The 26958-nt window shown below is 41.9% G+C and overlaps 1 protein-coding gene and 1 long non-coding RNA gene across 7 annotated transcripts; one reads left to right on the top strand and one right to left on the bottom strand.

Moving 5' to 3' along the window:
• Nucleotides 1–1011: 1011 nt before the first annotated feature.
• GLYR1 (glyoxylate reductase 1 homolog) lies at nucleotides 1012–26929 on the bottom strand. 6 transcript variants are annotated; one of them, XM_064390180.1, is made up of 17 exons: nucleotides 26783–26910; nucleotides 24858–24972; nucleotides 24718–24754; nucleotides 23707–23786; nucleotides 16745–16883; nucleotides 15931–16173; nucleotides 12838–12924; nucleotides 11912–11968; nucleotides 10789–10839; nucleotides 10568–10641; nucleotides 8691–8790; nucleotides 7346–7456; nucleotides 6944–7045; nucleotides 5805–5967; nucleotides 5214–5393; nucleotides 4639–4763; nucleotides 1012–4300 (listed from the first exon to the last, which is right to left on the bottom strand). In XM_064390180.1, exons 2-17 carry the CDS (start codon nucleotides 24887–24889, stop codon nucleotides 4226–4228), a joined length of 1656 nt encoding a protein of 551 aa, XP_064246250.1. In that variant the 5' UTR covers nucleotides 24890–24972; nucleotides 26783–26910; the 3' UTR covers nucleotides 1012–4225. The 6 variants fall into 6 exon arrangements, with proteins under 6 accessions (XP_064246250.1, XP_064246248.1, XP_064246249.1 ...); XM_064390178.1 differs by lacking the exon at nucleotides 24858–24972 and adding an exon at nucleotides 25537–25658 and having other exon boundaries at nucleotides 26783–26837; XM_064390179.1 differs by lacking the exon at nucleotides 24858–24972 and having other exon boundaries at nucleotides 26826–26929.
• On the top strand, nucleotides 7348–10935 carry LOC135281369 (uncharacterized). The gene is made up of 2 exons (XR_010348026.1): nucleotides 7348–7479; nucleotides 10727–10935. It is a non-coding gene; the product is annotated as an uncharacterized LOC135281369 (long non-coding RNA).
• Nucleotides 26930–26958: the final 29 nt, after the last annotated feature.

Here is a 26958-nt window from a genome sequence, read left to right on the forward strand (position 1 = left end):
GCGTCATTTCCCTCCGCCGCCCCCGAGGGCGGGGCCCCGCGCACCCGTCAGGCAAGGCGGGACCTTGGCCCGCCCCCCCCGAGCTGTGCCCGCTGCGAGACGGCTCTGACCTGCCTGCCCCCCATCGGCCAGGTTCGAAACCAGCTGCGTGTCACAATACTCAAATGAGTGAAGACGTGGAAGTTTCATCACTTCTTAAATACATTTATCCTGGCAGTGAGGCCTTTCTATAAAAGTCGGTGAGTTCCTTTTCACAACGGTTGTACTGCGAGCGAGACGAGAGGTGAGGGCATAGCGTCTTCACCACACTAGCCCCTGAAGGGGTAGGAGATGGGAATGATGCTTCAGGGTAGCGAAAGCTTCCAACAGCTCCAGTTCCTGCTGTAAGCACAGCTCTCGACTTCCTGTCTGTTGCTTTTAATGACAGTGCTCAAAAAGAATGCTTCCTCGGGCACCTGTAATTCACTGCACCTGAAAACCACTGTATCTACATTTCATCCTCAGGGCAGGAACAGCTGTCCAACTGTCTGATTATCCACAAGCAGTATTCAGAGCTTGTAAACATTTCAGTTAAGGATCCTATCTTAGAATACCGAATTGACTGCTGAGTTAGTGTTCACAGAATCATGGGATGGCTGGGGTTGAGAGGATCCTTAATGCTCATCTCATTCCACCCTCCTGTGATGGACAAGAATCCTCCACTGGATTCAAAAAAACCCCAAATGCCAGAAGGATGAATATCCCAGCCCAAAACTTAACAGAAGTTGTCATCAACATCGGAACATTAAAACCAAGGATCCTCCTCTCATCCCTCTGCACACAGAGCATAGAATTTATCCAAACTTATCCACAGTAATGCCTCACTGACAGCTCCAAGCTTGAGCAATGACTGAAGTGCTCTCAGGATTACTTGGTTTTCAGCAGCTCTAAGTTTCTAGTGTTCAGAGGAACACATACTTCCTTAATGCCTCAAGACAGCTCTGACAGGCTTTAGAAAATGCCACAAGAACATTCTGTTACCAAGAAAGGTTTTATTCTTTTTGCCAGTAGCTTTGTTAATTGCACAAAAAAAATCTTTGCCATTTAAACATTTTCACACATCCTATTCTGAATGACAAATGTTAATTAAAAACAAGGCAGGAAAATAAAAATTCACAACCTTAATGAACTATGGGATCTATCATTGAGGAAAAATGAAACTGCTTTTCTTACAAGCTTTCACAAGTGTCACATTTTCTCTTTAAAAAGGAGGGAGTCAAAAAAAGCAAACTTCTAAAACAAATCTTCATAAAAAGAAACTTTACAGAATTGTCAACAATATTAGGACAACATTTAACTAGCCAGTTTTATTAGAGCATCTTTCAATCCACTGCTTCCCCCACTTCCCACCCTCAAATCTCAGGCCTAGGAACAGACTCAAATCCATGTTCAGAGGCTACAGACATAAATACAAGAATCTGAGTGAGACTGACAGCAATCTCAACTGGCATCTGGAACAGTCTGGATTCCCCATTTCCATCCCTCCTCCTCAGAGCTACATCAGAGCTCTTTGGTCTCCTCCTGCTCCTGCTGGGCACACCTGTGACTGTACAGCTGTCCAGGCAGCACTGCAGCCACTCTACAGCCACCCACAACTGGGTGCTGCAGTCAGACTCTTCCAGGATAAATTACAGCGTTCAACTACTCCACATCTGCCACTCCCATAGAAATAACCATCTCCATTCTGGGAACTACAGTATTTCTAGAAACAAACCCTGCAGCAGTGAGCTGCCTTGGAACCAGTCCTTTGAATTCATTATGAAATACCTGTCATAGGATTTGAGAGCTCGTTTGGCATTCTCTCTGTATCCAGAGGCACCACAAACTAACAAAGATTCTCCATTACCTTTGCTCACACCATTCACGTTCACTCTGGCCCAAGAGGGCAGGGACAGGTGGGGGATGCCACTGAACTGGCTCTGCACATGGGACAGTACTTCCTTCTTCCTCCCACAAGATTTTTCCTTTTAGTCTCATTTCCTGCCTCCAAACCTACAACTTCCCTCAGATGCCCACAATGCACAATTCTATGAGAATTTTTTTTTACTACAGTATGTTTAACAAAGGACTTCAGATGCTAATTGTGGAGTTCTGGGTAGAGAAGAACAGTGTGCCAAAGCAGGTCAATGGCTAGCTATCCTGGCAATTTTCCATGCCTTTAATGTGAATACCTACATACAGAATGGCAGTGGCATTGCCAAAGGAACACAGATGTAGAACTACCATCGCCCACACACAGTGGCCAACAGGCAGTGAGGTCTGACAGCTCTGTTGCCAGGTGTTCACTACAGGATATAAGTAATGCAGAATACACCATTAGCCCACAAGGAACAGTCATCACAGGAGGTGAAATACTCAAAGTAACATTTACAGCATAAGGCATTAGATGTTGTGATTCAATGAGTATGTGACAAAATTAGTATGTGACACTTTCTTTCTTTCTTAACAAGGTGTCCCTGAACCATACACACATGCTGCACAAAGCAGGACTGGTAAGAAATCCTAACCCAGGGAATATTTCCTTACACAGCCATTAAGTTCCTAGAAAAAAAAAATAAGGTGGCAGGGGCAGATGTCAGGAACACAACCTATTTTGAATCTGTCTTCTTTGCTTTCAGAATCCCAGCCCAAGGGAGGAAGGAGATTGTACCACTTGAGAAGTGATTTTGGCCAAAGTTTCTCACTGGCATTTTCCTAACACTCAAATTTAAAATGCAAGAACACTCCCAAAAGGCTAATACTGAGAACTGGAGGAAAAAAATCCAAACAAACCAAAAACCAAGCCACACTCCGTGTATTTTTTGTGACAGGCATCCTTTGGACTCTGAGTTGCTCTGCTATCTACACTGAAAGTATCTCTGATCTCTAGCCTTGGCATCTGCAGTTCATGTCGCTCATCTCTAGACTAAAGCTGAGCAGTGGTCTTAGCCTCCCCAGTCTCAGTTACTGGTCTCTCTAGAAGTTGGTATCTGGCCACAAGCAGAGTTCACAGATACAGGGAGACGGCCTATGCTGTGCTATCTTGTACCCAAGGTAGTAACACTAAGAACATGTATGGAAAATCTGACATGTATAAAGATCACTAGTCAGTACACAAAGTATCCCTGTGAGGTAGGTAACCATCACCCACCTTTATAGATGGGCAAACAGGCTGAGAGATGTGACAACCATGCAAAGGCCAGAGAGCGTGGAAAGCAGCTCAGGAATCTCAATCTCTTGGATCATTCTTCTCTCCCTTTTCACTCACCACTCTGCTTGTGACACTGCTGCAATCCAAGACATCTTTGTAATTACTGACTACAAGGGTTAAAAACCAAACAAGTAGTAACATAACATAAGCTAAGGCCAGGAACAAGTAAAATCTCTAGCCCAGTTTTATAGGCACTATGTTTGTCTTGCAGTTTTCTATGCAAATGTATTACTTTCCAGTGATGTTTTGGATGGGCTATGATAAGCCTTTCAGGAGTCTCACTGACATAGGCATTCTCCTATTTTCAGTACAGTTTGTGTTCCCTAAGCTGTAGTTGTCTGTACAGGGGAAGACATGGATGCAATGAGTTGTCTTTAACAGTACAGGAATTCCTCCATCAAGGTGGGGAAGTGGAAGTCTAAAAAGAAACTGAATCAAGACAGTGTTGCACTCAGCTCCCCTTACCCTCTGGAACTGCCCTTCTCCTCCATGGGAGGTGCTTTGTTCTCTAACAGTGGCTAATTAGCAGGCATGCTCCTCACCTTACTTGGGACCAAGGACTCAAGTGATATTCACAGGTGGATGGGATGTATGTCACCCTGTCCCCTTGATGTAGACAGTCCAACACTTGCATTATTTCACAGCAAAGAAGAAAAGGGATTGTTAAAAACAGCATTTTGGACTAGCAAATAAGGAGGAAAATTAAAGTAGCCAAGCAGCAGATTTCTGGTAGAGTTGCCTCAGAGCTTCTGAACAATTGCCACTGTTTCGTCTCATGACTGTCAGTGCATGGCATGGATTTTTCTAATTAGACTGCAACAATCCGAGCCCCCTCCTCCCCCCTCCTGCCACAGTGGAAGGCTCACCACAGCAGGTCTCAAAGTTTGTGTATAAAAGGAAATGGAAAGACAAGAGATGGACTGGTCCAGAGTTAAAACCCAGTATCATAATAATATTAATCAATCATCATTGTATGAACAGTAAGAAGGGTGCAGCCTAATGGATGTAGGCCCTGTACACTGCAGACATGTCGTTGTCAGATTGGTCCAATGCTTTTGCTCGTTTATAGACCTAAAGAGAAATCAAAAAAGGATCAGAGCCTGCTCTTGTATGAAGCGTCTTCCCAGCAGAAAAACTCCCTTGCTGACCACTGCAACCAGAGGACCACACAGGATGTCAAATAATCTAAGTGCAGATCAGAAAATGCCAGGTCTTTCTGTGTTTCCTGATGTAACCTTGTAAGGGTCTCTATAATCAAAACAAATCCAATGCCACCCTAGTAAAAAATATTTCAATCACTGTTCCCTTGTCTTAGAGATGACATAATTCTTTGGTCTGCGTCTCTTATTGACAAATGGCACTGTTGAATAAATGCTGAAGAACACATCTGAACACTGAACAACTCTTACCTCGTTGGCAGCAGCTGCCATGGGAGTTGGATGGTTGACAGAATCGCCCAGTGCAATAGCTAATCTAAGATCCTTCTGGATGTACTTCAGGTAGAAATCAGGTTTGAAGTTTCCTTGCAAGATATCTGCAGAGAGGAACCCATGCCAAATTAAGCATGACAAAAGTAAGCCAAGCCCATGCTGCAGGGGGCTGCAATTCAACACCAATCTCTCTTTCTACTGCTGATCACTACTTTTAGCTCTCCTGTTTTTCTATTCTCTATCTTCATCTGGCCACAGCAGATTGATGTCACTACTGCCCACTGACAAAGTGAGCTCAGATTTCTAAGCACCTTGTTACCCTGCTGCAATGAAATCCTGACTTAAGCCCTAAGCAGTTCTAACTCAGATTCTCAAAAGTCCCAGCTATGAAGAGGAAGGAATGGGAACTCAGTTCTTCATTTACAGAATGCTTAAAATAACCATCATCCCAGGTTGATGAAGATGAGATTGTTATTTTCTACCTTCTGCCACTATCTGAAAAGCTGCTAGATTGTAAAAATGACCCGTAAGAAAACAATGTAAGAGAACTTTACTTTGGCACTTCTGGTCCAGGAAGATGCTGGCAAGTTGTCCCTGATTGAGGATATCCAGAAGGGTCTGCTGGGACTGGCCAGTCACTTGAGCCAAAGTCAGTCCTTCTGCTATTGTTGCCATGAAGCTGCCTTGGACCATGTTCACAATCAGCATCATCTTGGCAGCATTGCCTACTTCACCTGGGAGCAAGACACACCATTGGGATTCCTCCAGAAGAGAAGTAGCAGCCCTGCTTCCCCAGCCCACATGGCAGTAACACTGCTAAACTCCTGTCATCAAACACTTGGCATCTCTCCCTTGCCCTGAAGGACTTCAGAAAGTATTTTCATTTTCCAAGCACTCAAAGGAAAGGAGAAACAATAAGAAAATTAGATTTAAAACCAAAATTATCACAGATCCTCCAAAATGAGCCAGCATTCAAAAAATAAACCTTAGTCTGCAGGCTCTGAAACTGGCCAAGTTCCAGAGCAGCACGGCAATTTCCGACACTGCCCACAGAGAAAAGATGACATATACATCTCAGACTCCTTGCTGAAATTCCCAGTCCTTGCACTAAGAAACTGCTATCAGGCCCTCTATGTTTCAATTACCTAGGAAAAAAGAGGTCTTCCCCATGGCTTGGAAACAGCTGCTGCAGTCTTCATATAAACCCCTGTCGCCAGCTGCCAGGATCACAAGCATTCCATCATTAGAGAGCTGCTGGTTTCCTGAGACTGGTGCTTCCAGAAAGCGACCACCTCGGGACACTATCACCTGGGAGAAGAGCATCTCTGGTCAGCTGTGCATGAACAGCAGCAGGAACATAATTTAAGGCATATCTGCCACTAATGACAGAAATTTAAAGCATAACAAATAGCTCCAACAGGAGAGGAAAGCACTGTTGTGATGTATCCTGCAAAGTGTGATTAAGACCAAAAGGGTCCGGGCAAGACCCTCCTGCACCCATCACTACTGTGCATGTTCTAAGCAGCTGAACTGACATGCTTTAGTCATGACATCCTATACTGGCCAAGGGATCAATGCTGAAGGTGTATATGTTGCATAAGAATCCCAGAAGACTGATCATTATATTTTCCCCTCTTTCCCACAGGGGAAAGGCCTTTGACAAATCTCTTCAGCCAGATGTTTATTAATATAAGTGATTTGCATTCTCCAAATTAATATTACACACTAGTGCATCAACAACATGTCTACTTAAAACTTGACCAAAACCAGTTCCCCTTCCTTGTAAAACCACACATGCTGCCTTAAGGCAATAGGGAACAAGCAAGATGCCAAAAAAGAAATCACAGACACCACAGCAGAAGCAATCAGAACAGAAATCCTATAATAATATTTCTATAGAATGAAATGTGAAGGCATTAATTCTCCCCAACCAGAGCACTTAAACTAGGCAGATTATGCATTTCATCAGTTGTAAATCCAGACAGGGTTTTACTCTCCAGTTTGCTACAGAATACCAACCTGTCTACAAATATTTCTTAGGGGATCAAAATTTGGCTGTTTGCAATGGTGTCAGGTAACAGCTCTGCCAAATCTACAACTCTGCTGGTATCACCAGGCAACATCTCATCCAACACTGTTTGCTGGTTAAGACTTGTTGTCTTGTTTGCCTGGAACCTGAGACTCTCCCAAAGACCTTTAGAAGCAGTTTTATTACCATCAGCAACTGAAGAACTGCTGCTGAATGAACACCTGCTGCTGTTAAGAGGCTCAGTTCAGTGATTACCTGGGCCAGCTCTGTGACTGTATCTGCATCCACTGTGGACATATCCACATAACACTTCCCTGGGCGAATCCCCTGCAACACTCCACTTGGACCAAGCACCAGCTGTGGAGAACAGAAGAGCGGTAAAGCAATAGGGTGTCTGCAGAGAAACTCCACTTCTGCAGGAGTCCAGCTGAGCCTGGCACTACAGTGGCAGACCCCCAGAGGGTTATCAGAACCTGCCCTCAAAGACTTCATTTTTAAAATGCTTAATTTTTGTTAGGACATTTATTTTTACACAGCTGCACTGCTCAGGATGTACAATAACCCAAGCTACTGTAGTTAACAGGAATCAGAACTGGCATTCAGTGACTGCCATCTCAAAGTCTAACCAGTGGAGGTAAAATAAGAGCTAATCCTTACATCCTTGGCTGCTTTTGGATCTGATACACAGGCAAACGTGATGTCACAGGTGGAGACTACTTCAGCAGGGGTTCTTCCCAGTCGTGCACCCTCCTGGATGAACAAATCACACTGCAAAAGGCACAAGTCCAAAGGTAAGACAAATTAAATACAGAGAAAATGGATTTTTTGCATTTTGCTGTAAAATCTCCACTGCTGGACACAACTCCAAAGGAGACAGGTGTGTTAATTACACAACAACTTTGTCTTCTTTTGTTGCTTTGCCTACACACACACACATATGTGTGCGTGCGGGGCTCTTTTGCAGCCTTTCTGAAGAACAGGTGAAGAACTTTGAAAGAAAGACACAAAGAAACAAAACTCTTAAGGTGAAGCGGTAAGAATGTTGCGGGTTTGACAAGAAATTATTAGGGGGAAAAAAGGAAGATTTAGGGGAAAAAATTGGTTAAAGGACATAGCAATTTGTTACTGGATAGTAACAGGAATATGCACATCTGAGATGAGTGTGTTTCAGAGGGCTGCTGCTTCAAAATCTTAGCTCCTTCTTACCCCACCCCCTCATACCAGCCATGTTTTGTTCCTGAAAAAAATAAATCTTTTACTCCCCTTTTAACAAAGTAACCACAGTGCTCTTCCTGCTTTGCTATTCCACAGCATCTTAAAACTACCACATCTCCCCCAGCTACCTACTTTTCCTCCTCCACTACAAAGAGTAACACTGTCTAGTATGTAAGTGCAGTGCAATATAAGCTCCATTTTCAGTTGGAATACTCCTAAAAAGCCCTTCTCCATCCTGGTCTCATGACACAGCAGGTCTTTGACAGAACACTTGTTACCACATGACTAGCACAATAGATGCAGACTAACCTGCAGCTGAGCAGTGCATCTTACCATACCTCAGTCTCCTGGCTAACTCCCTGCACCTGGCCTTTCTGGCACCATACACTGCATGCAATTCACATCAGCAGCATTTTCATGGCTATTCACAGATGCACAATACACTGACCATGGTGATTCACATCAGCAGTATTTTCAGAGGCATGTTACATCCCATTCTTCAACACATATAAGGGTGTAATATACAAGGGTGTAATTTTTCTGACAACTCTCTCCTCTCACAGAAAAAGGCAGTGGGGTGAGACTGCTGACACAAGAGTGACCACACTAGAACAGACCACAGCTGCACCTAGTCATGCCCACCAAAAAGCACATAGGAAACAGGACAAAACAAAGCAAGCATATCCTTGTGTTTCTTTGGCATCCCCTACCAGATACCATTGACAGACAATTCCATGGGATACAGGGGGTAACTGAATGTTTAGCAGAGGTTTAAGCACATGCTTACCTTCTCGGCAGTCCGGTTCCAGACAGTGACAGTGTGACCCATCTTTAGCAAGTTGGAGACAATGCCACTTCCCATCAGACCAAGGCCCAGAAATCCTATCCTGAGGGTATAGATAAACATTAATGCAAGAGAAAGCAATCAGTGTTAGTTTCTCATGATGCTGGAAATGATGAAGAGCAAACTGGAGCATCACCAGGACAAAAAAATACCCAAACAAACATGTTCTACTGCAACCACAGCTACAATGGGCAAATACTGAGCTTTAAAAGTAAGCGAGAATTTATTTTGCTTACCAAGCATCCCTAACAATTTCCTGAAGAAAGTCTTTGGCCTATTTCAGAAGATCATCTAAATATTAAATGTTTGGATGGTCTGGATTCTTTTTGTTTGTTTGGGGTGGATTGTTTGTGTGTGATTTTTTGCTCACTAAAATTGCTGTTTGTGTGCTTTCTGTTGACAGTCATTGCCTTAAAGGGAACATTTAGAAATGAGCACATGCTTCTCTAATTATTAATCTTCTGACTTTAAAACTAAGTCACACATACAATGTTTGCTTGTATAATTGAATGACACATTAGTATCCTAGTTTTAATAAAGTCTAGCAAAGACTACTGTGCTAAGCATCATGCCAGAATAAAGACCTAGTCCCTGTTCTACAGCTGCCATTTCAGACACAGGAAGAAAGAAAGTATTAGGCTAGTACAGGTCACCATCATTCCCAGAAAACAGCCTTCCCTTCCTCCTGCAAGCTGGAAAGAATTTTGCACTCTCCATTCAAAAAAGAGACAATATGCCACCAAGTCCCTACAATCACCTGCAACAGAAATTCCTCTTGCAGGTATTGCTGCAAGAACCCTTTTACCCATCATGCAGCTTTCCGTAAAACCCACAGTTTTCAAAGAGATTCTGAAGCATTCAGTTATATCCAAGGTAACATCACAACAAAATATACCTGGCAAATCCAGCAGTTAATTCTGCAGAATTAGCCACACTACAGCAGCACTGTGGTTTTCACAAGCCACCTGTCTTCCCCCAGCTAGCCATGCTGCCTCTTCTCCTTCTGCCCTTAGACAGGGCAGAGCAAATCACTACAGGCTCCTGACATGGGCCAAAGAAGGTCTACCTATTTTCAAGTCTCAAAACAAGCAGAGGTATCCCTTCCTTCACAACCCACCTCTGAGATGCACTTTCCTGAGAGACTGTTTTACATGAACAGCTTTAATGTTATTTTTGTTCCCCTGCAGTACAAGTGAGAACTGACATCCCATCTTAACTGCCCCAACAGCAAACAGCAAGAGTGGCCTGAACTCAATCTGAACAGAGCAGAAGTTACAGGAAGCTCAAGTTAGCCTTCTCTCACTGTATAAAGGAGAACAGAGGTGTTAGGAGAAACCAGAAAGCTCACATGCTACACAGCAAAGTTTTTGTGATGGGACAACACACCTCCCTCTTTCTCTTGTCTTCTGCATGCTCAGGAGAGTGATTAAATGACCCCAGTCAACCACCAGGCACTACTGGAGACAGATCCCCTTTTATCTTCCAATCCCATGCAACACTTGGGAATACTGCTGCTAACAACCTGCAGTGGGACCTACTGAAAAAGGCAACTGCAGAAACATTCCAAATTGCAGATGTATCCAGGACAGAATTTACTCTGAATTTTGTATTGTAAAGTCCCCTTCAAATTTTGTATTGCACAGCCCCCTTTGTTTTTAGCTGCTTCTCTCCCACCTTGCTACCCAAACAGTTTCACACAAGGACAAAAGGAATATGCAGTTAAAGGGAAATGTTAGGTTTATTCATTCTCAGTGACAGGCTGGAGAGTGGCTGCATGTGTGAGCTGGGAAGGAAAGGCTGAAGTGTATTGCAGATCTTACTTTTTGTCTGTAGGTGTAATGCTGCCATTGACTGCTGTGCTGTCTGCTGCCTGGATGGAGGTGGATCCTGTCTCCTGAGGGAGTGGGGTGGGGGGACAAGGGCGGGGAGGTGGGGAAGACAGAGGGGAAAAATAATAATAAAAACAATTTAATGCACAGCTCTGGAAGAACTGCAAGGCCTCTTAACAACAAACATCCATCAAAATGAAGATTTACTTTACCTCTTCACAAACCTTCAGCTTCTTTGTGATGGCTTGATAGCAGACAGCTGGCTGTATGAAGAAGACAAAGCGTTCAGGGGAAGGACAGTGCTGATTTACTCTGCCGAGCAAACAGACCATATCCTCATTCCACAGAAGCATGCAGCTCACCCACCCACCACCACCCTCAAACCAGGACAACTCTGGGGCTTCCCTCAAGGGGAGAAAATAAAACCTAAAATATATTGCAAGATATTAAGATCGTTCTTTCCAACCCCGCCCCAGAAATTCAGCCTGTCTTCTAAGAAATTCCCTGCAAACTCCCTTCTGCAGTTCCTATAAAAGGCTCCTCTGGAGGCACCAGAACCTGGGCCATCCCTACTCCCACACTTAGCTCTCTGAAGCCTGCCATGAAGCCTCACATCTATGCTCACTACGTCTCTGCAGCTGTGGAACCAAACATTCTGGTTAATATGAGAAGGCATGTAGAAGGCTTTCTACAAATGCTAAGGCAAAGACTGCTCCTCCCCATGCTGCTTACTGTGAGCTTGTTTAGATAAAACTGTTAGCAGCTCTTAATCCTTCTGGCTCTGCTCAGATCCTCAGCAAGATATAAATCCTTTTATGCTTAATTAGATTTTTCCTTTTCCTCCTGATGTTCATTGCTGAATATAAAATCCTGCAAGACTTCTGACTCTCAGGAGATAAACAGGCTGTATTTTACATGGAGCTTTTCTGGTCCTGGAAGTTCTCTTGCAACATTCAGTGAATTGGCAAGCCTATCCAGATGAAGAAACTGACAGGACAACCATCAAAAACAATCAAACAACAGGATTTTTGAACACAAAAAAAAGCTTTTCCTGTCCATCCTGTTCATTCTATACAATTTAATACATCAGATTTGTCAAAAACTAGTGCTAGATAATCTTGAATTACTTAAAACTATTCACTGTACTTAATGCTAAATTACTCTAAATCTTAAGGCTTGATAGTTAGATTAGTTGAAGTACTTCAACTAATCTAACTGCCACCCCCTAAAGAACAGAATTCTGGAGCTTTTTATGCATACTCCTTGCATTCAGTTCCAGCAAAGGGCAGGACTCCAAGACACCCAGCAACATGATGCTGTCTGCCAAACCCTTACCTTCTCTGTCTGGCTCAGCAGGAAGTGATGAAAGTGTGGATCGCTGTCCTTCACAGGCTACAAAGAGAGAAAGTACAACCTCAGAAATAAATCCAGAGAGTCACTGAATTACCACAGCACAATGCCCTTGCTCTCCTAAAGCTGCACAAGAGCAATAGCATAAGGCGGAAAACATAAAATGCATCAGCTGTCACAAGGAACCTGTTTCAATTAAGTAGTTAACATTTTGTTTCATTCTCAAAACCAAAGCCATTGAAACCAAATTCCTCATTTTTGGACATCTGTAGGAAAACCAAAGAAGTATACAAGCAATACTAGCATGGGAGAAAGAAAATTCATCTGCTTCTTCCTCTCCCAAGCAAATGAAAACACTTATTTTCCAGGTTATAAGTAATTCCATAAAACAGCATTCTGGGAATTCACTGGAGATTGTCACATGCCAAGCAAACCCATCCTAATAGCAACAAGGACTGAAGGCCCAGATCCCTCATCTTCCCAGTGAGCATCATACATACTAGCCTGGAATCACATTGCTCTTACACTGCTTTAGTGATCACTCATTTATTCAACAAAATCAAAAGGCTTTCAAAGGCTGCTTTGTGAAGAAAATCACACCCCATGTGATAGCATCTAGACAGGGAGAGACTTTCCACATCACCTCCACTTCTGGGAAGTCAATCACAGAAATGCTTTTGAAACAAGAAGTGTAAACATTAGTACAGCAAGTTTAGTGTGAATCTGCAAGTAGTTCCACAGAGACAAATCTCTTTTCCCAACATACTTCTGAACTATCTGGGATATTGTTCAACTTTGTTATACTGCAGTATGTTCACACACAAGGTAAGATCTCATTGTTTCACAGCCCGACAAAAGGCTCTAAATATGTTGCCACAAACTCAGAATGTAGATGTTATAAAGCTTCTTACCTCGCTCACACTCGGTGGCCATTTAAATCCAGCCACTGTTCCAGTCATCACTCTCTTCACTGTACTTGACTCTGGAATTGTGAGGTCCTGAGGAGACAGAAGGAGGATCAGAAAGAGCTTAAAACCTGTCTCAGAAGCGGGTCACAGCACGATGATCATTCGAGCACACATAGAGAGCTCCGAAAGCACTACAAAAGCCTTCAATTTCATAGGCCTTTCCATGAGCATTCATCTTTAAACACAGAGTATTAGCAACACAGGTGAGGTGAGGAAAGCATCAACTGCCAGCTAAGGATTTCAACCAGATTTATGGCTTCTGGAGAGTCCATTCTTCATACCTAAGAGGAATCATTGCACTTGTGCACTTATGCAATGAGCAGAAAATAAACATGCTTGATCACGTATTTTCCTCTGGTGGATGCAAAACACTTAACAAATGAGTGAAGGACATCATTACAAGCAGAGGTCTGAACTCTTTTAATCCTACCCTGTAACAATAGAATAGCCCACCTGTTATCAGGAGAACCTTCAAAGCATAAGATTGATAGCCACATCTGCTCAAGTTTGCAGAATCCATGAGACAAACTGGTATGTGGGCTGTTCCATCTGCTCCACAGGCCACAGTTTGTAGGATCATCATAGTACTTAACATACTGGGGCTTTTACTGTTGAGCAGATTAAACTTTATCTTTTATTTCCTCAAAACACATAGGTTAAAATAGGTCTCTATGCTATAGGCCATAGATATATGCTATAGACATCTAGGTTTTTATGCTACATGAAGAGAATGCACAGGACTTCTACATAATACGTGCTGTCTTCCTCTGAAATAAGGGTTCAGAAATGAAGTCACATTACCTCCCCTCCGAAATTACTTCCTGAAAATGTACAATATACCTTAGTATCCATACAGAAGCACAAGAGAAGAACACTGTTTGCAAAAACGGCCAGAATAAGACTCCTGGAGGTAACCCAGAACGATCCGAGGGTTAGCAGGACAATGCAGACATCAGTCTCCAACCTTGTAGTGTCTAGGCAGAGTCCTGCATACTTCAGCTGGTAAAGTGTGGACAAAACCTGCTTTGATACCTACAAAGTTCTGCTGCTCCTTCAAATATATTCATATAAGCTTAAAAATCAGAGTATGTGAATGATCATGTGTGGCCACAGAGCCTTTCTAGACAGAGCACATGTCAGCAAAAACTGGATTCTTGATTCTTATGCATTATTACTTGGAAGCCAGAATTTGGACTGGGATGGAGGAAAAAAAAACCACAAATCCTAGCATCATATTAATTCAGGACAACAACATAAATGTTTTCTACTCTAGGGTTAAGAACTTGAGGAATTTATGAGAACCAGGCAAGAAGACAGGATTTTAAATTTATTTTATAGGCTGAAAACCAGTATTAAGGCAGTATTGTTATATTTTCATATTTTATAAAATATGTTATATTTTATTTGTCACTTTCAAGAAGCTGTAAGGCTTACTTTCCTACCTTATCCTGCTTAATTTCCTGGTCTGTGGTCAGGCAGTTATCACACAGCTGGCCACCACTGTGTGGCAACTTTAAAACCAGTCTGCTTGCCATGTGCCAGTAAAATAATGTCAACTACTACAATTAGCTCACTCACAGCACTCTGATGTCCTGAGGTAGATAACACAGTAAAACCTATGCATGCAATGTGTCAGCATAATCAGAATTCTCCCAGCCATTAGTTTTGATTAATTTTGGAATTAATCTAGCTCAAAGACACAGAATCACTTTGCAAGTGAAAAAAAAAGTCTTGTGGCTTATTTAAACAGAAATATGTGGAGACACAACATGCTTATAGGAAGACACTTAGAAAAGTGAAAACTATGTTGCCAGTGAAGCATTTTCCTGCATCAGTCAAGACAAGTTCTGTAATTATTAGTTTTAATTCATAAATATGCATACATTTCTCCCCTCCTCCAACTTCCCTCAAAAGAAGAAACTGATGGGATCTGTTACACAGCCTAATTTCACAGACATTGCCGCTAAAAAAGAGCCAGTATTTCCTTTAACCCCTTAGGAGTTGGACTTGATGATCCTCATGTGCCCCTTCCAAATCAGGATATTCTATGACTCTATTCTATGATGTCTCCACAGCTAATCTGAGATGATCAGCTTCATTTACTACATCAAGAGAGAGTCTGCTGTTCAACCAGCGAAGGCCAATCCATTCACAATCCCAGAGAGCAAGGACCACCATCTTGACTTGCATCCTGACTGAAAGAAAAGACTTTGAAGCACATAGTGATCCCCTTGAAGCACAGGTGAGCAAGCACGTTGCTGTATGGTGTTTCAGTTGAGGTCTCCCAGTTGTCTTCAGGTGTAGTCGCTGATGAAGTATATGACTTGTAATAATCCACCAAAATAAATATCCATTTGGAATAGGAAGATCTAGACCACAACAGTGAGCTCCATAATAAAAAGGCTGGAACTCTATATGAGGGTAGACAAAGTGCTGCCACAACATAGAGAAATATCAGGGAAGTACTATGAATAAAATATTAAGGCTCCTTTATAATGGATGATAGGAACATATCCTAAAGCACAGAAGCTGAAATGAAGACAATTCTTCTGGTGGATTCCCCAGGCTACAAATTTCTTCTTTAAGCCCTATCCCTTAAAGATATCTCACTCTTTGTGAGTACTGAGGTTGAAGTTGAGCAGCTACTTATCTCCTGATCATACAAAGTAGATGAGATGGGAGAAGTCAGGAGCCAGATGAAGACCCATACCTCTTTGCTAATCCTTCACAAACTGAACCCGAGGGATGACAAGACGAAAGAATGAAGTCTCCTGATAGAGCTTTCAAAGCCACTCAAAGATACAAACAAAGCCACTCACAGGAACTAACTGGTAAAAATCACAGGAAGAATCAACAATGTGCTTGCCAACGGTATCAGGCAGCCAAATGGTCTATAAGTAGCAACATGGAAAAGCCAAAAAAAAAAAAAGGGATACTGAACTGATTCTTCCTGCTGGCCTGTTAGTCAAGGTGCCAGTCAGCCCTCAAGTCCAGCTGCCAAGTCCAGGGGCACTGGCAGACATGCACAACACAAACCTTCTCATCCTTGGGTGGACGCCCCCGCTTTCGGGGGCTCTGATCCTGGGCTCTTTTCAAGGGTGATTTTGATCCTCTCTCTGACGAGACAGAAGAAACCCTCTTTTTTCCTTCCCCTGTGCCCTTCTTCACCTTTCCTTCAGACAAACTGGCTTTGCGTTTCTCTTCACCAGCAGATTGCTTGCCTCTTTCTTCACTGGAATTACGCCGATTCTTCTCTTCAGTGGAGTTATGGGAAGACGCCTGAGAGATTATAGAATAGAAGATGGTAAGGAAAGAAGAGAAGAGATGGAATGATTTTCATGCACAACAAGGATGTGAAGGACCCTGTGCTGATTACTACCAAGTAAAAAAACAGCACAGTAATTTGAAAACTACATATCTGTTAGACCTTTGGAGTTGGTGAGTGAAGTTCCTGGTTAGTTCTCCTGCAAAAACACACCAGTTTAAGTAAGCACGTAACAGAGCAGGCCACCCGAAGACTTGCCAGGACTGTGTGCACTTCCAACATACTAAAGACAAGATTAATAGATACCAAATTCTTAAGACTGATCTGTAAAATCATCACAAGTAGATCAATTAGCCTCTTCAGTTTCTTCATCATTTAATAATCCAATAATGACTTTTCCCCACCAAACAAGATTTAATGGGGAAGAATAAAGGATAGAAAATAAACCTCAAAAACCACAGGAAGGAAAACACAATTCTCCTCAACTTGCCAGAGACAACAAACTGCTTCCACATAACAAGGCATCTAATCATCATTCATGCCAAAACCTGTTTCAATGCACGCAGTGAAAAAGAACCTACTCACCTGGTCCTTGCCTTTGGTTTTTCTAAGAAACTCCTCTACAGCATCCACAGCTTGCTGGAAGCGCTTACCCTTGTTAATCTTTATCATTTCCTCTTTGTGAGGGTGATAAGGCTTCAGCTGCTCCACTTTGATCCAAGCACTTGAAACAAAAAAAGAAGCTAGTTATATTCTCCAAACTGCAGCCTTTTAAATCCTCCTGCTTTGAGAAACACACAGCTACACTTTCTTCCCCAGCTCTACTGATGACAACAGCCCAAACTCACTTCCTATCTAGAAATTGAAGGGTTGCCATTACTGAATTCACTGAGAATTTTCTTCTGGTGCTTTGTTATTTCTTGTTTTATGTCCTCTCATCCTAGCACTGTCCCCCTCTAAGCATTATTCTCTATTGGCAAAACAGCTTTTGGATGTGATCACAGGACACATTTAAAACAAGGGCAGCCCAATGACTGCACTTGTTTCACCACGAGGAACACCCATAGACCCACGCCTCCAGGTACAGTAGGCAATACCACTAATCTACTCAAGAGGTTGCTGAAAGCAAAGTTCACCTAACAATTCTCAGCTATCAATTGCTGGTTCAAATATATTGAGCACACAGGTGTCTAAAAAACTGTAGGGAAAAACCTCCAAAATTATGTATTCTCACTACAGAGATGACCACACTGAGTGAATACAAAAGCAACAGCTCATTATTAAACTTATTTCTGACATACCCAGGTATTATGTATGAAAACAATAATTTTGGTTTTGAGAAAAAAAAAACTATTTCCTTTGCCCTGACTGGGACAATCAGATTCTCTTGTCCCCAGGTATTTCTATGTTACATAGACTATCCATGAATACAGGTTTTAAATATTCTCCAGTGCAGTCTAGCTTCTGCAAGCAGATGAAGTGATTTAAAGGCTGCATTTCCAGACACTGTAACCACCAAGTCATATAGTTAAACTGAACATGAAGATTAAAACAACAAAAAATAATAGAAATGTTTTGCTGAATCTTGATTGTTTCTCCTCTCTTCACAAAATAAACTCTATAACTATAATAAGACCTTTCTCCTCACTGGCAACAGCAATTGTTTGTAAATTGCTTGTATCAGGAATTAACTTTAAGAAAGTAGAATGAAACATTTTGGGCCTCACTTGCAGAGACAAGACCTGCTAGAACTGACTGGAAAATGCTAGCATCCTTTCCCAAGAACCCAGTGCTCCTGCATGCAAAGCTGAATCCTTTCACTTTGTTTACATCATTTTTGTAAGAACTGACTTTATATAACAAGCCAAATCATTGCATTCAGACTAGAGTCTGAGTCCAGCAGCTATTCAGGGAATCTCTCACAGCTGCCCAGACAGTACTGTGAAACACACCTTAAAATTATCTCACACTGTAAAGCCTGCCTGTATGACAAACAGTGACAAACATCCCTGAGTACCACAGAGCACCAGCTCATGAGAAGCCTTTCATTACATGTATAAAGGAAACAAAATTTTGGACCACAATATAAAAAAGCATGTTAAATGTCATTACAGGACTGAATGTCTAAATAAAAATAAGTTATTTTCCCTCAAGGCATTCTGTTAGGTTTCTGCACATCCTATCACTCCTCACTGCACATGTTCATTAGCTTCCTTTCTCATTCCTTTTCCTTTGGTATGAAGAAAGCCCGAAGTACAAAGCTTTCTGGTTCCTGGCTTCAAAGGTGCATCTTGGCACATGTGATCCACCAGGACAAAGAACTAGATATCTCAGAGACAAACGAGTAAGTGAAAAACAATCTTAAATGCTGCCTCAGTTAAAAATAAACTTTAAGAAAACACTAAAAAAATTAAATTGGTCTTTTCCTTTCCAGTTTGTTTATGCATCACCTACCTGGACAACCTTCTGTAAGAGATGAGTATCTTTTGACACCAATGTCCACAAGCCAATTGTATGCATTGTTTCAAGCACTTGAAAACAAAATAACTTTTCACCAAACAAAATTATTCATGTTTATGCACAAGATCTCAATATCCTCAAGGCCAATGAAGCCCAGTATTTAGATCAGTCTCAAGGACTCAACATATAAAATGAAGTACTGTTTCTCTCCTGATTCAGCAATAAATCAATGCATGAGAAAAACATCAGCAATGACACTGAAGATGTCATATTTAAGATGACATTGCATTCATACTGCTGCACAGTCACCAGGCAACTGTAAAGAATGGGCTGCACGGAAAGCAAAAAGATGTAATAAAAATACCCATTAACAATGACTTTCTCTTTTCATTTCTCCACACTGTTCCTCATCGTCTCCAAAATACTCTCAGAAAACCACTGCTCATGTCAAATCCACATTATAAACACGAACAACAAGCAAAACTTAGAATAAGCAGAGACAAGTATGAAAGTGACCTGCAGCCACAGGGAAAGAGTGGCACAGAGAGATGCAGAGACACCAGATTCAAATCCATGGCACAAGCAAGGAGATCTTCAAACCTTCACCATTCCAGCCATTCTCTTCCTGTCTACAGATACCAAGTCCTAATGATAAGCTGCAGAAATTAGATGGAAGAATATCCACCAATCTTCGCTTTTTGCAAACCATTTTTTGAAAATAGTAGCACTGTATCTCCAAACTTCTGTTTAGCAGTCTGGGAAAAAATTTATCGCTTTAGACTGTAGCACTTTAGATGCCCATACTAAATGCTAACACAACCAGTTCTAAAAGTCAAAAGAAAATTGCTTAGTTATTTACAAGGCCAATGTGTGCGAGCATACGACAAATCAAGACAGATTTCCTTTGTTAAAAGGGAACATCCCAACCCTCATCAATTAAGTAACTCAACTAAACTCGGCAACATAGTACATAAACTCCTAGAAAAAAAATACAAAAATTAATATATCAGACTAGAATAAAGAAGGGATATTTAGAGAAACCCAGAAGCAGGGCAATACTGAAGGAAATTAAGTATTAGGTTTTTCAAATTTGTGCAATAAAATACCTCCTCAGTAAGAGATGGAAGAGTTTTGTCTGCAGTGATTTTCAGCTATGGTACTGTGCCTGCAGGCCTGTTGAACAACATTCCAGCTGCCTCTGTTACAGCAACATAGAGCTCTGCATGGGTTAATCTGCCTCACTGAGAACTACCAGGAACACAAGCTCACCTACTCCATCAGCTCAGCCTATCCCTCCAGACCCTCACACTTTTAAGATGTATTTCCAACAGTTCGCAAATTTAAAGCAAGTGTTTTCTGATGTCAGGACCTGAAAGAGCATTTCAGAAAGACTACATCCTGAATTTACTCTCTCTTTTTTTTCAAACCAGGGAAAACAGTGGCAAAAGAAAAGGGTAGGTGCTTTCATCCAAACAGAACACGAAAGATGGAAAGGTAATGAGCGCTGTGTTAAAATTACTGTGCCTGATGGAAACAGGCTGCTAATTATTACATTTATCTTTTATTGCAAGCTTCCTCCATTTTTTTCCTTAATATATAAAATCAGGAAGTACCCCTTGACCCCACCATATTTAGTTTCACACTGATGCTACAAAAGCTTGTAAGGAAGAATGGGCTGTCACAGCTTCCTGTTAAGACTGTGATATACATGACTTGCAAGTCATTTGGCTATCAGGGATTACCAAATGGGAAGAAAGGTGAATGGCTGTGTTTGTACACACATCTCTGATGGCTGCAGGACTGACACTAGTATTTCTATAGAATCACAGTAGAAAGATACCTTCAAAGCAATTATATTTTTAGTTTTAACAAATACCATAATGAATTCCTAAGCAAGCCAAAAAATGTAAAACTATTTTTAACTGTATGACACACACAAAGAAAGACTTGCGGGCCAGCCAGTCTATTTGTTTTAACTAGTAAAGCAATAAATGTACATACATAGCAAAATAAAAGTTCTTACTTGACTACTGAAATATCTACAAAGATTTCCTACAACAAAACTGTAGTACGGAAATAAAAAAAAAGGATTTTAAATACTATCTGAGAAGCACAGTTAGAAACATAGATAAGAGGTCTAGTTCCACTTCTAAACGAAATTAAATTTGTTGTTTAGATTCCTGTAATGGGTGTTGTTACATGCTGTCAGGTCTATGGGCAGGAAACATCAACTGTTCTTGATTTTAGCTAGAGAATCCTTTTAATGTGACTTACTCTAAGAAGAGACACTTGGAAAAACAACTCCTAGGCAGACTAGAAAAACCTCCTTCTCAATTTGGAGAACAAGGCAATAAAGAGACATTACATGATTGCCTTAATTGCACACAATCACTTAGAATAGGACAGGGATATTACACACTACTATGAACATCAGGTGGCCTTTCACTGTGGTAAAGCATATATGTATTTCACAGTTTAAACATAAGCAAAATCTGCTTCCATGGGTTGAGAATCCTTATCTAACCCTTTGGAAGTAACAGGAGAAACTAACATCACCAACACAACACATGGAGTACAGAGCTCTCTAGAAAATTTATCAAAAGCCAGTACTTAGAGAACAGTCTGAATGCACTCATGCTCTCACCTCTGTATGTTGGACCAAAAGTACTCACAGCTTTCCAGTTAATTTATTTCCTTAGTCACTGCAGCATTGCAAAGGCCCAGAACACAGTAATAATCAATTTGCAGAAAAAGGAAAATGCATTTCCCCTGTGCTGTATCCTAAGCTAGGCAGAATTTCACAAATAACCAAAACTTATACACTACACCAAAACCACTGCCAAACTCATCAGTATGATTTTATTTACCCTTCTGCTCTGCTCATATACATCAATTTTTAATTCTAAACATCTTTCTCCTTAACCTTTAGTATGACAAACCAAAGCCACATGAGCCAGTGGGGAACAATTTGTACCCAGCCTGGAACAGGTGCATTTCTGGCCACAGAAGGCACCTAGGAATTCCTCAGAAGGAAGTAAGACTAAAATAGGGTTTGACACTGCCTACCTCTCAACAAACTGGCTGGCAACAACCCTCAGAAGTTCACAAGAGGGACTGTACCCAGTAATCAGCATGGCCTTTGCCTTATACACACCGGACAAGAGGCGAACAGCCAATGACCAGATCCTCTCCTGTTCAATCTCAAAGGGTAAGGCAGTAATACAAGAGCTGCAGCAATGGATCCATGGTACAGAAATGCCATGACACAGTGTGAACATGGCAGAAGAAGTGAGGCGCTAAAAAAGAAGCTATATGCACTAGACCATCGGTATGGAGAAGTGTGCTCCTCATCTCTCCTTGAACAGTGACAGCTCTGCACTCCGCTGCTCCTCAGGCTTTTCATAAGGTGGTAACACACTCTCAGTTACCTTCCAAGTCCTGTTTATACACACACCTGAAAAAAGTATTTGCAAAACCCACTAGTTTACTTGTACAAAAGAAGTAAAGTGATTTCCTCTTCATCTTCACATTTGAAGTGAAATAATTTCTATTTTTCCTGATTTGGCTGATTACGCTCAAACATGAGAACTTTCTCAGGCAACACACTGAACAGCACGGTTCTAACCAGTACATCCTTCTGACATTCCAAGTCAGGACAGAAGAGGCACACAAGCTTCTCTCTCTTCTCTCTATCAACATTATTTGAAAGAAAGGTGTTAGTATTTATTTCTATTCAATTTTCAGGTAGAGTGTGCCAATCAAAGCAAGCAAATTTCTAATTATTGATTATCTAGCATGACATTATTAAATTTCACAAGCTGGAGATGTGGGGAAGGGGCTACACTACAACAACCATACTACCTCACTGTGCCAGATGACCAAATTTGGCCTGACCAGAGCTCTGGAATCTTGTAATAAATCCCAATTATTTTGCAGCTCTGAACTCTTCATTTGCAATCATGTTATTAATCTCAGCTACAGTAGCCAAGATATTTGACTACTTTTCTTAATACAAAAAAAAAAATCTGTATTTGATTCAATAATGTGAAATACAATAATCGAGAACAAATAATCAGGACAGAAGTAATCCAGTTCAACTCAGAATTTATTAGCTCAAATAATCATATTTAATAACACCACCAAAAAACGTTCTTCAGCTTCAAATCAACCTTCACCTGCCTCAAATTATTAGGGATCCAAACATTCCCATGACTATGTGGCATTCACTACTCCTCCATCAAGTTTAGACCTCAGTTCTTAATGGAAAAATATTTTTTAGCATTAAGCAAAGATAATTGAGCAGTGAAAAATAATTTCCTTAAGAGACATTCATCAAATGGCCTCAGTTCTTGTCACCTTTCTTCCTAAAAGTAAAGGGTTTTTTAGTCTTTCAGATATTCTTTCAGATATCTGTCTAAACAGATATTTGCAATTTTCTTCTTTATTAAATGACTTAATAGGAGAAAATAAAGAGGAAAACTGAAAAATTATCAAAATCATTGTCAGTTTCACGAAATATCCAAGTTCTCAGGAGCTTTTTTGGTTGGGTTTTTTTACCTAGTTTGTAATAATTTAAATCTGTTAAGACAACTATGATTTTGTTCACATTTGAAATCATTAAATTCTGCTTTGCAAAAAGGAAGTCTAAAACAGTTTTGGCTCTCTTATACTGTGAAGTCTTCCAAAAGCACAGCAAGAATGTTTTCAATCAGCATGTAAGACAGTATATTCTTCCACAAATGACTATTATATAGTTACTTTTATTTCTCTGGCAGTAAAAAAAAAAAATTACTCCAAGATGTACCCTTCTCACTACATGCTAAAATCTGACACAGTCATGTCACACCTAAAAGTGGTGAGCTATTATCACAGCAACTCAAATCCTAAAGCTAAGTTTTTATACTCTTCATACACCTCAGTGAGCAGCTATAGCAAGCAATAATAGCTGAATTTCTTTTATCGTGTGGTTCAAAGGGAATCCTTTACAATGCTTCACTGCACTGCAATATTAGTACATATTTCTTCCACAAAAGATCCACATCATGTGGTACAATATTTTCCCCAGATGAAAACAAGGAGGTACATACTGATCTTCTGTTCCAAAAAACTTCACGAAGAAGCACTTTTTTCCTCGAGGTTTCTTCAGATCTTTAGGTGGGTTAACAATCTAAAGGCGATTAGAAATCATAAAGCACATAATGACAAATTTTGTGATTTTACCACCCAGTGTTCAGCTATTATAGATTTTTTTTAAATCTGATTAGGAGGATAACTTGCATTAATAAAAATTTGTTCCACTTAGGTAACCTTAAGAATTTAAACTTTGTCATTACTTACAGAATAAATTGCTTATCAACTTTAAAATGTTAGTAAGGAGAAAAACTATCATTCAGTTACAAAGTGACACCTGTAGAGGAGCCTGGTGTTGACCCAATTACCAAATGTTTATAGTTGTCAGCCACGTTGACTATTCTTTTACCTGACTCATACTGTCACCACAGCATGCTTAGCCCTCATCCACATATAAAGATAAAATAAAGGTCTTTCTGAGAAATAGAAAGAATAGAAATGGAATATAAAATTGCTTTTTAAAAATCTTTCATCTGAAAAACCCCAACCAAACCAGAAGTAGGATCAAACTACCCCAGATAATTCTCAAAAATGACAGCTCTAAAACAGTGTCTTGAGGAACCAGACTCCTTATTTCCATCATTTAACACAGTACTGTTAGCCAACTTACTATGGAAGAAAATAAACATGTCTTGCAGAAAGTGGCAGGGATTAACAACTAAATTTGGGAAACACAATCAGTTCCAGAACTGGCTCTCTGTTGGCTTTTCATTCCACGTGAACAACCAGCTCTTACTGACAGACTGAGACAATCTAACAAATAAAGCCCTAAACTAATTCACACTTCAGATTTGTGGGGTAGATGTGTAAAAAAATAAACAAACAAGAAAATTAAATACTTTCAAGCAAAGCTTTCCCTACACAGAAGGAAAGCACAAAAAAAAACCCACACCCAAACAAACAAACAAACAAAAAAAAAAAAACCACTGAAAACTAAGAAAGCAACAATAAATACAAACAAACCTCACCTTCCCTGGCCATGGAGGGTAACGGCCCAGCTTCCCCCTAGAGGAAAAAACAAAAATTATTAGGCACTAGAACTAGAGAAAAAACTAACTATCCCAATATCTGTTTTTTCATAATAAGAGTTACAATTTGCAGTCAAAACCTTCTGTTCAAGGCAGGACACACAGTTGACATCTGCACCTAACTCAGGTCTCCGGACAGTCTGTTTGACCTTGCTGGACTGCCAGAACTGAAGAGAAGACCAGCAGCAACACTGTCTGCAAGATACAAGAGTAACAGGCACTGCAGCACTGTAAGTCTGGAGCTGGAACTGATGGAACTTCACATGGAACTGAAAAAAGCACTGATTCAGGCAATCAGACCAAAGTTCATGTTGAGAACTTCTATCTACCTATCTAGAGCAGGTGGTGAGCAGAGCAGCCACCAACTCCCAGCACAGAAAGCTGAGGCTCTGATTCATGCAGGAAGGCATTAATAGCAGGATCCCCTCAACAGGTGCTCCATTATTGCTTTCTTCAGGTGCTCACCACCGCACTAACTGAAGATATGAAGAGCCATAAAAGAAAGGCAAAAAAGCTTACTTTCTACACTTTCAATTGTTTCTATTATGAAAACTAGGCAATACTAGAAATAATCACAGAGGAGGAAGAGACCTTAGTCTTAGCCCTCAGCTCACCAGCTTTCCTGGTGAGCTTTATCCTTGTTTCACCCTTGTCACTGACTTGTGCTGCAGTACTCACAAAACCCCATTAGTAACTGTCTTGCAAGAGACAGGCAAAGAACCTGTGGGGCCCAACAGCTCCTGACACAAAACTTCTCACCAAGTGGCACTGCAGCCCGCTGAGATGGCAATGCTGCACAGAGGACTCAGAAGCCAGGGGCAGGCAGCAACACTGCCAAGAGCTGTGACCATGACCATGTCTCATATTCAATGCTCCCATTCCTGTACTGAGAAAAAAAAAATCAGCAAACCCCTTCTGCTGTTGCTGTCTGATTGTTAAAGTTCCCTGTGACAGCTCTGGGAACAGGATCTGGCTGTCACATACAAAACTAAAGCAGGATAATCTGCATTCCAGCACTGAGAGCAGAACACTCCCCAAACTCTCAACTGAAATAAATATGCTAAAAGTAACTAATCTTTACTTACTTTGCTATATGAATTAGACAAATTCCCAGCACTGTAAGTTTTTCAGGTGAGAGCTGCAGCTGTCACAGCCTGAAGCACAGGCTTCTTTTTATCTGGGTTATCAGTATAAATGCATGCATTTATTCCCATGTTGGAAATTAGCTACTTCTTTGAGCTCTGGCAGGATAGCCTAGCCCATCGAGCACAGCAAAACCTATGCACTTAATCGGTGTTTACAGGGCACGGTGGAATGCTGTCACTTCTCTCCACCAGGAAACACAAAATCACAGCTCTGGCTATCTGAGGGTAAGATCGCAGTGACAAGGGGAAACGGCTTCTGAGGATTTCCACAGGGACACCCCAACCTGCAATAAAACGCTGGACTGTTGTGTTGCTTCATTAAAGCACTGTCAAGAAACGGTGCGTAGCTCTCCCTAAACTCTTTCTATCTCTAACCCTTCTCGCATCCCTCGGGAGGTGAGCCCGTGCTTACAAGGGAACCCCGCAGCGCTCGTCCTTCCGTCCCGCTTCCCTCATCCTTCCATCTGCCACAGCTTCCGTCACGCACCGCCCCCGCCAGCCTCCCCAGGGCCGGCCCAGCTCACAGCCCAGCCCGCCTCCCGCCGGCCCGGTGCCCTGGCTGCCTCTCGCCGCTCCTCCCACACCGCCCAAGGGACGGCAGCGGCGATACCCGCAACCCGGCAGCAGCCCCACCACTGCGCTGCCCTGCCCTGCTAAGCCCCACCCTGCCCGCAGCCGCTCTCCGAAGTCACCGCGGGCTGACAGCGCCCAGCGCGGCCCAGCCCGGCTCGGCTCCCGCTGCGTCGCCTCCGGGGCCGGCTACAGCCCCACCTGCGTCTCCGCAGCCGCAGCCTGATTCCGCTAAAGGCGCCCGGCCCACCATGCTCCGCGACCGCCGCCCAGCCTGCGCCGCCACTCACCACACCAGATCTCCGAGCCTCAGACTCACGGCCGCCATCTTACCGACACAGACCGGCCGCGCCGCGCGGGGGCTGCCGGGAGCGCCAACAGGAGGGAGGGGGGCGGTGGCCGTGCCCATTGGGCGGGCGCATCACGTGGGCAGGCGGTCCGTCACGTGTGCGGGAGGGCTGTCAGC

Source organism: Passer domesticus, chromosome 15, assembly GCF_036417665.1.
Source record: "Passer domesticus isolate bPasDom1 chromosome 15, bPasDom1.hap1, whole genome shotgun sequence".
In the NCBI taxonomy this organism is placed as follows: Eukaryota; Metazoa; Chordata; class Aves; order Passeriformes; family Passeridae; genus Passer; species Passer domesticus.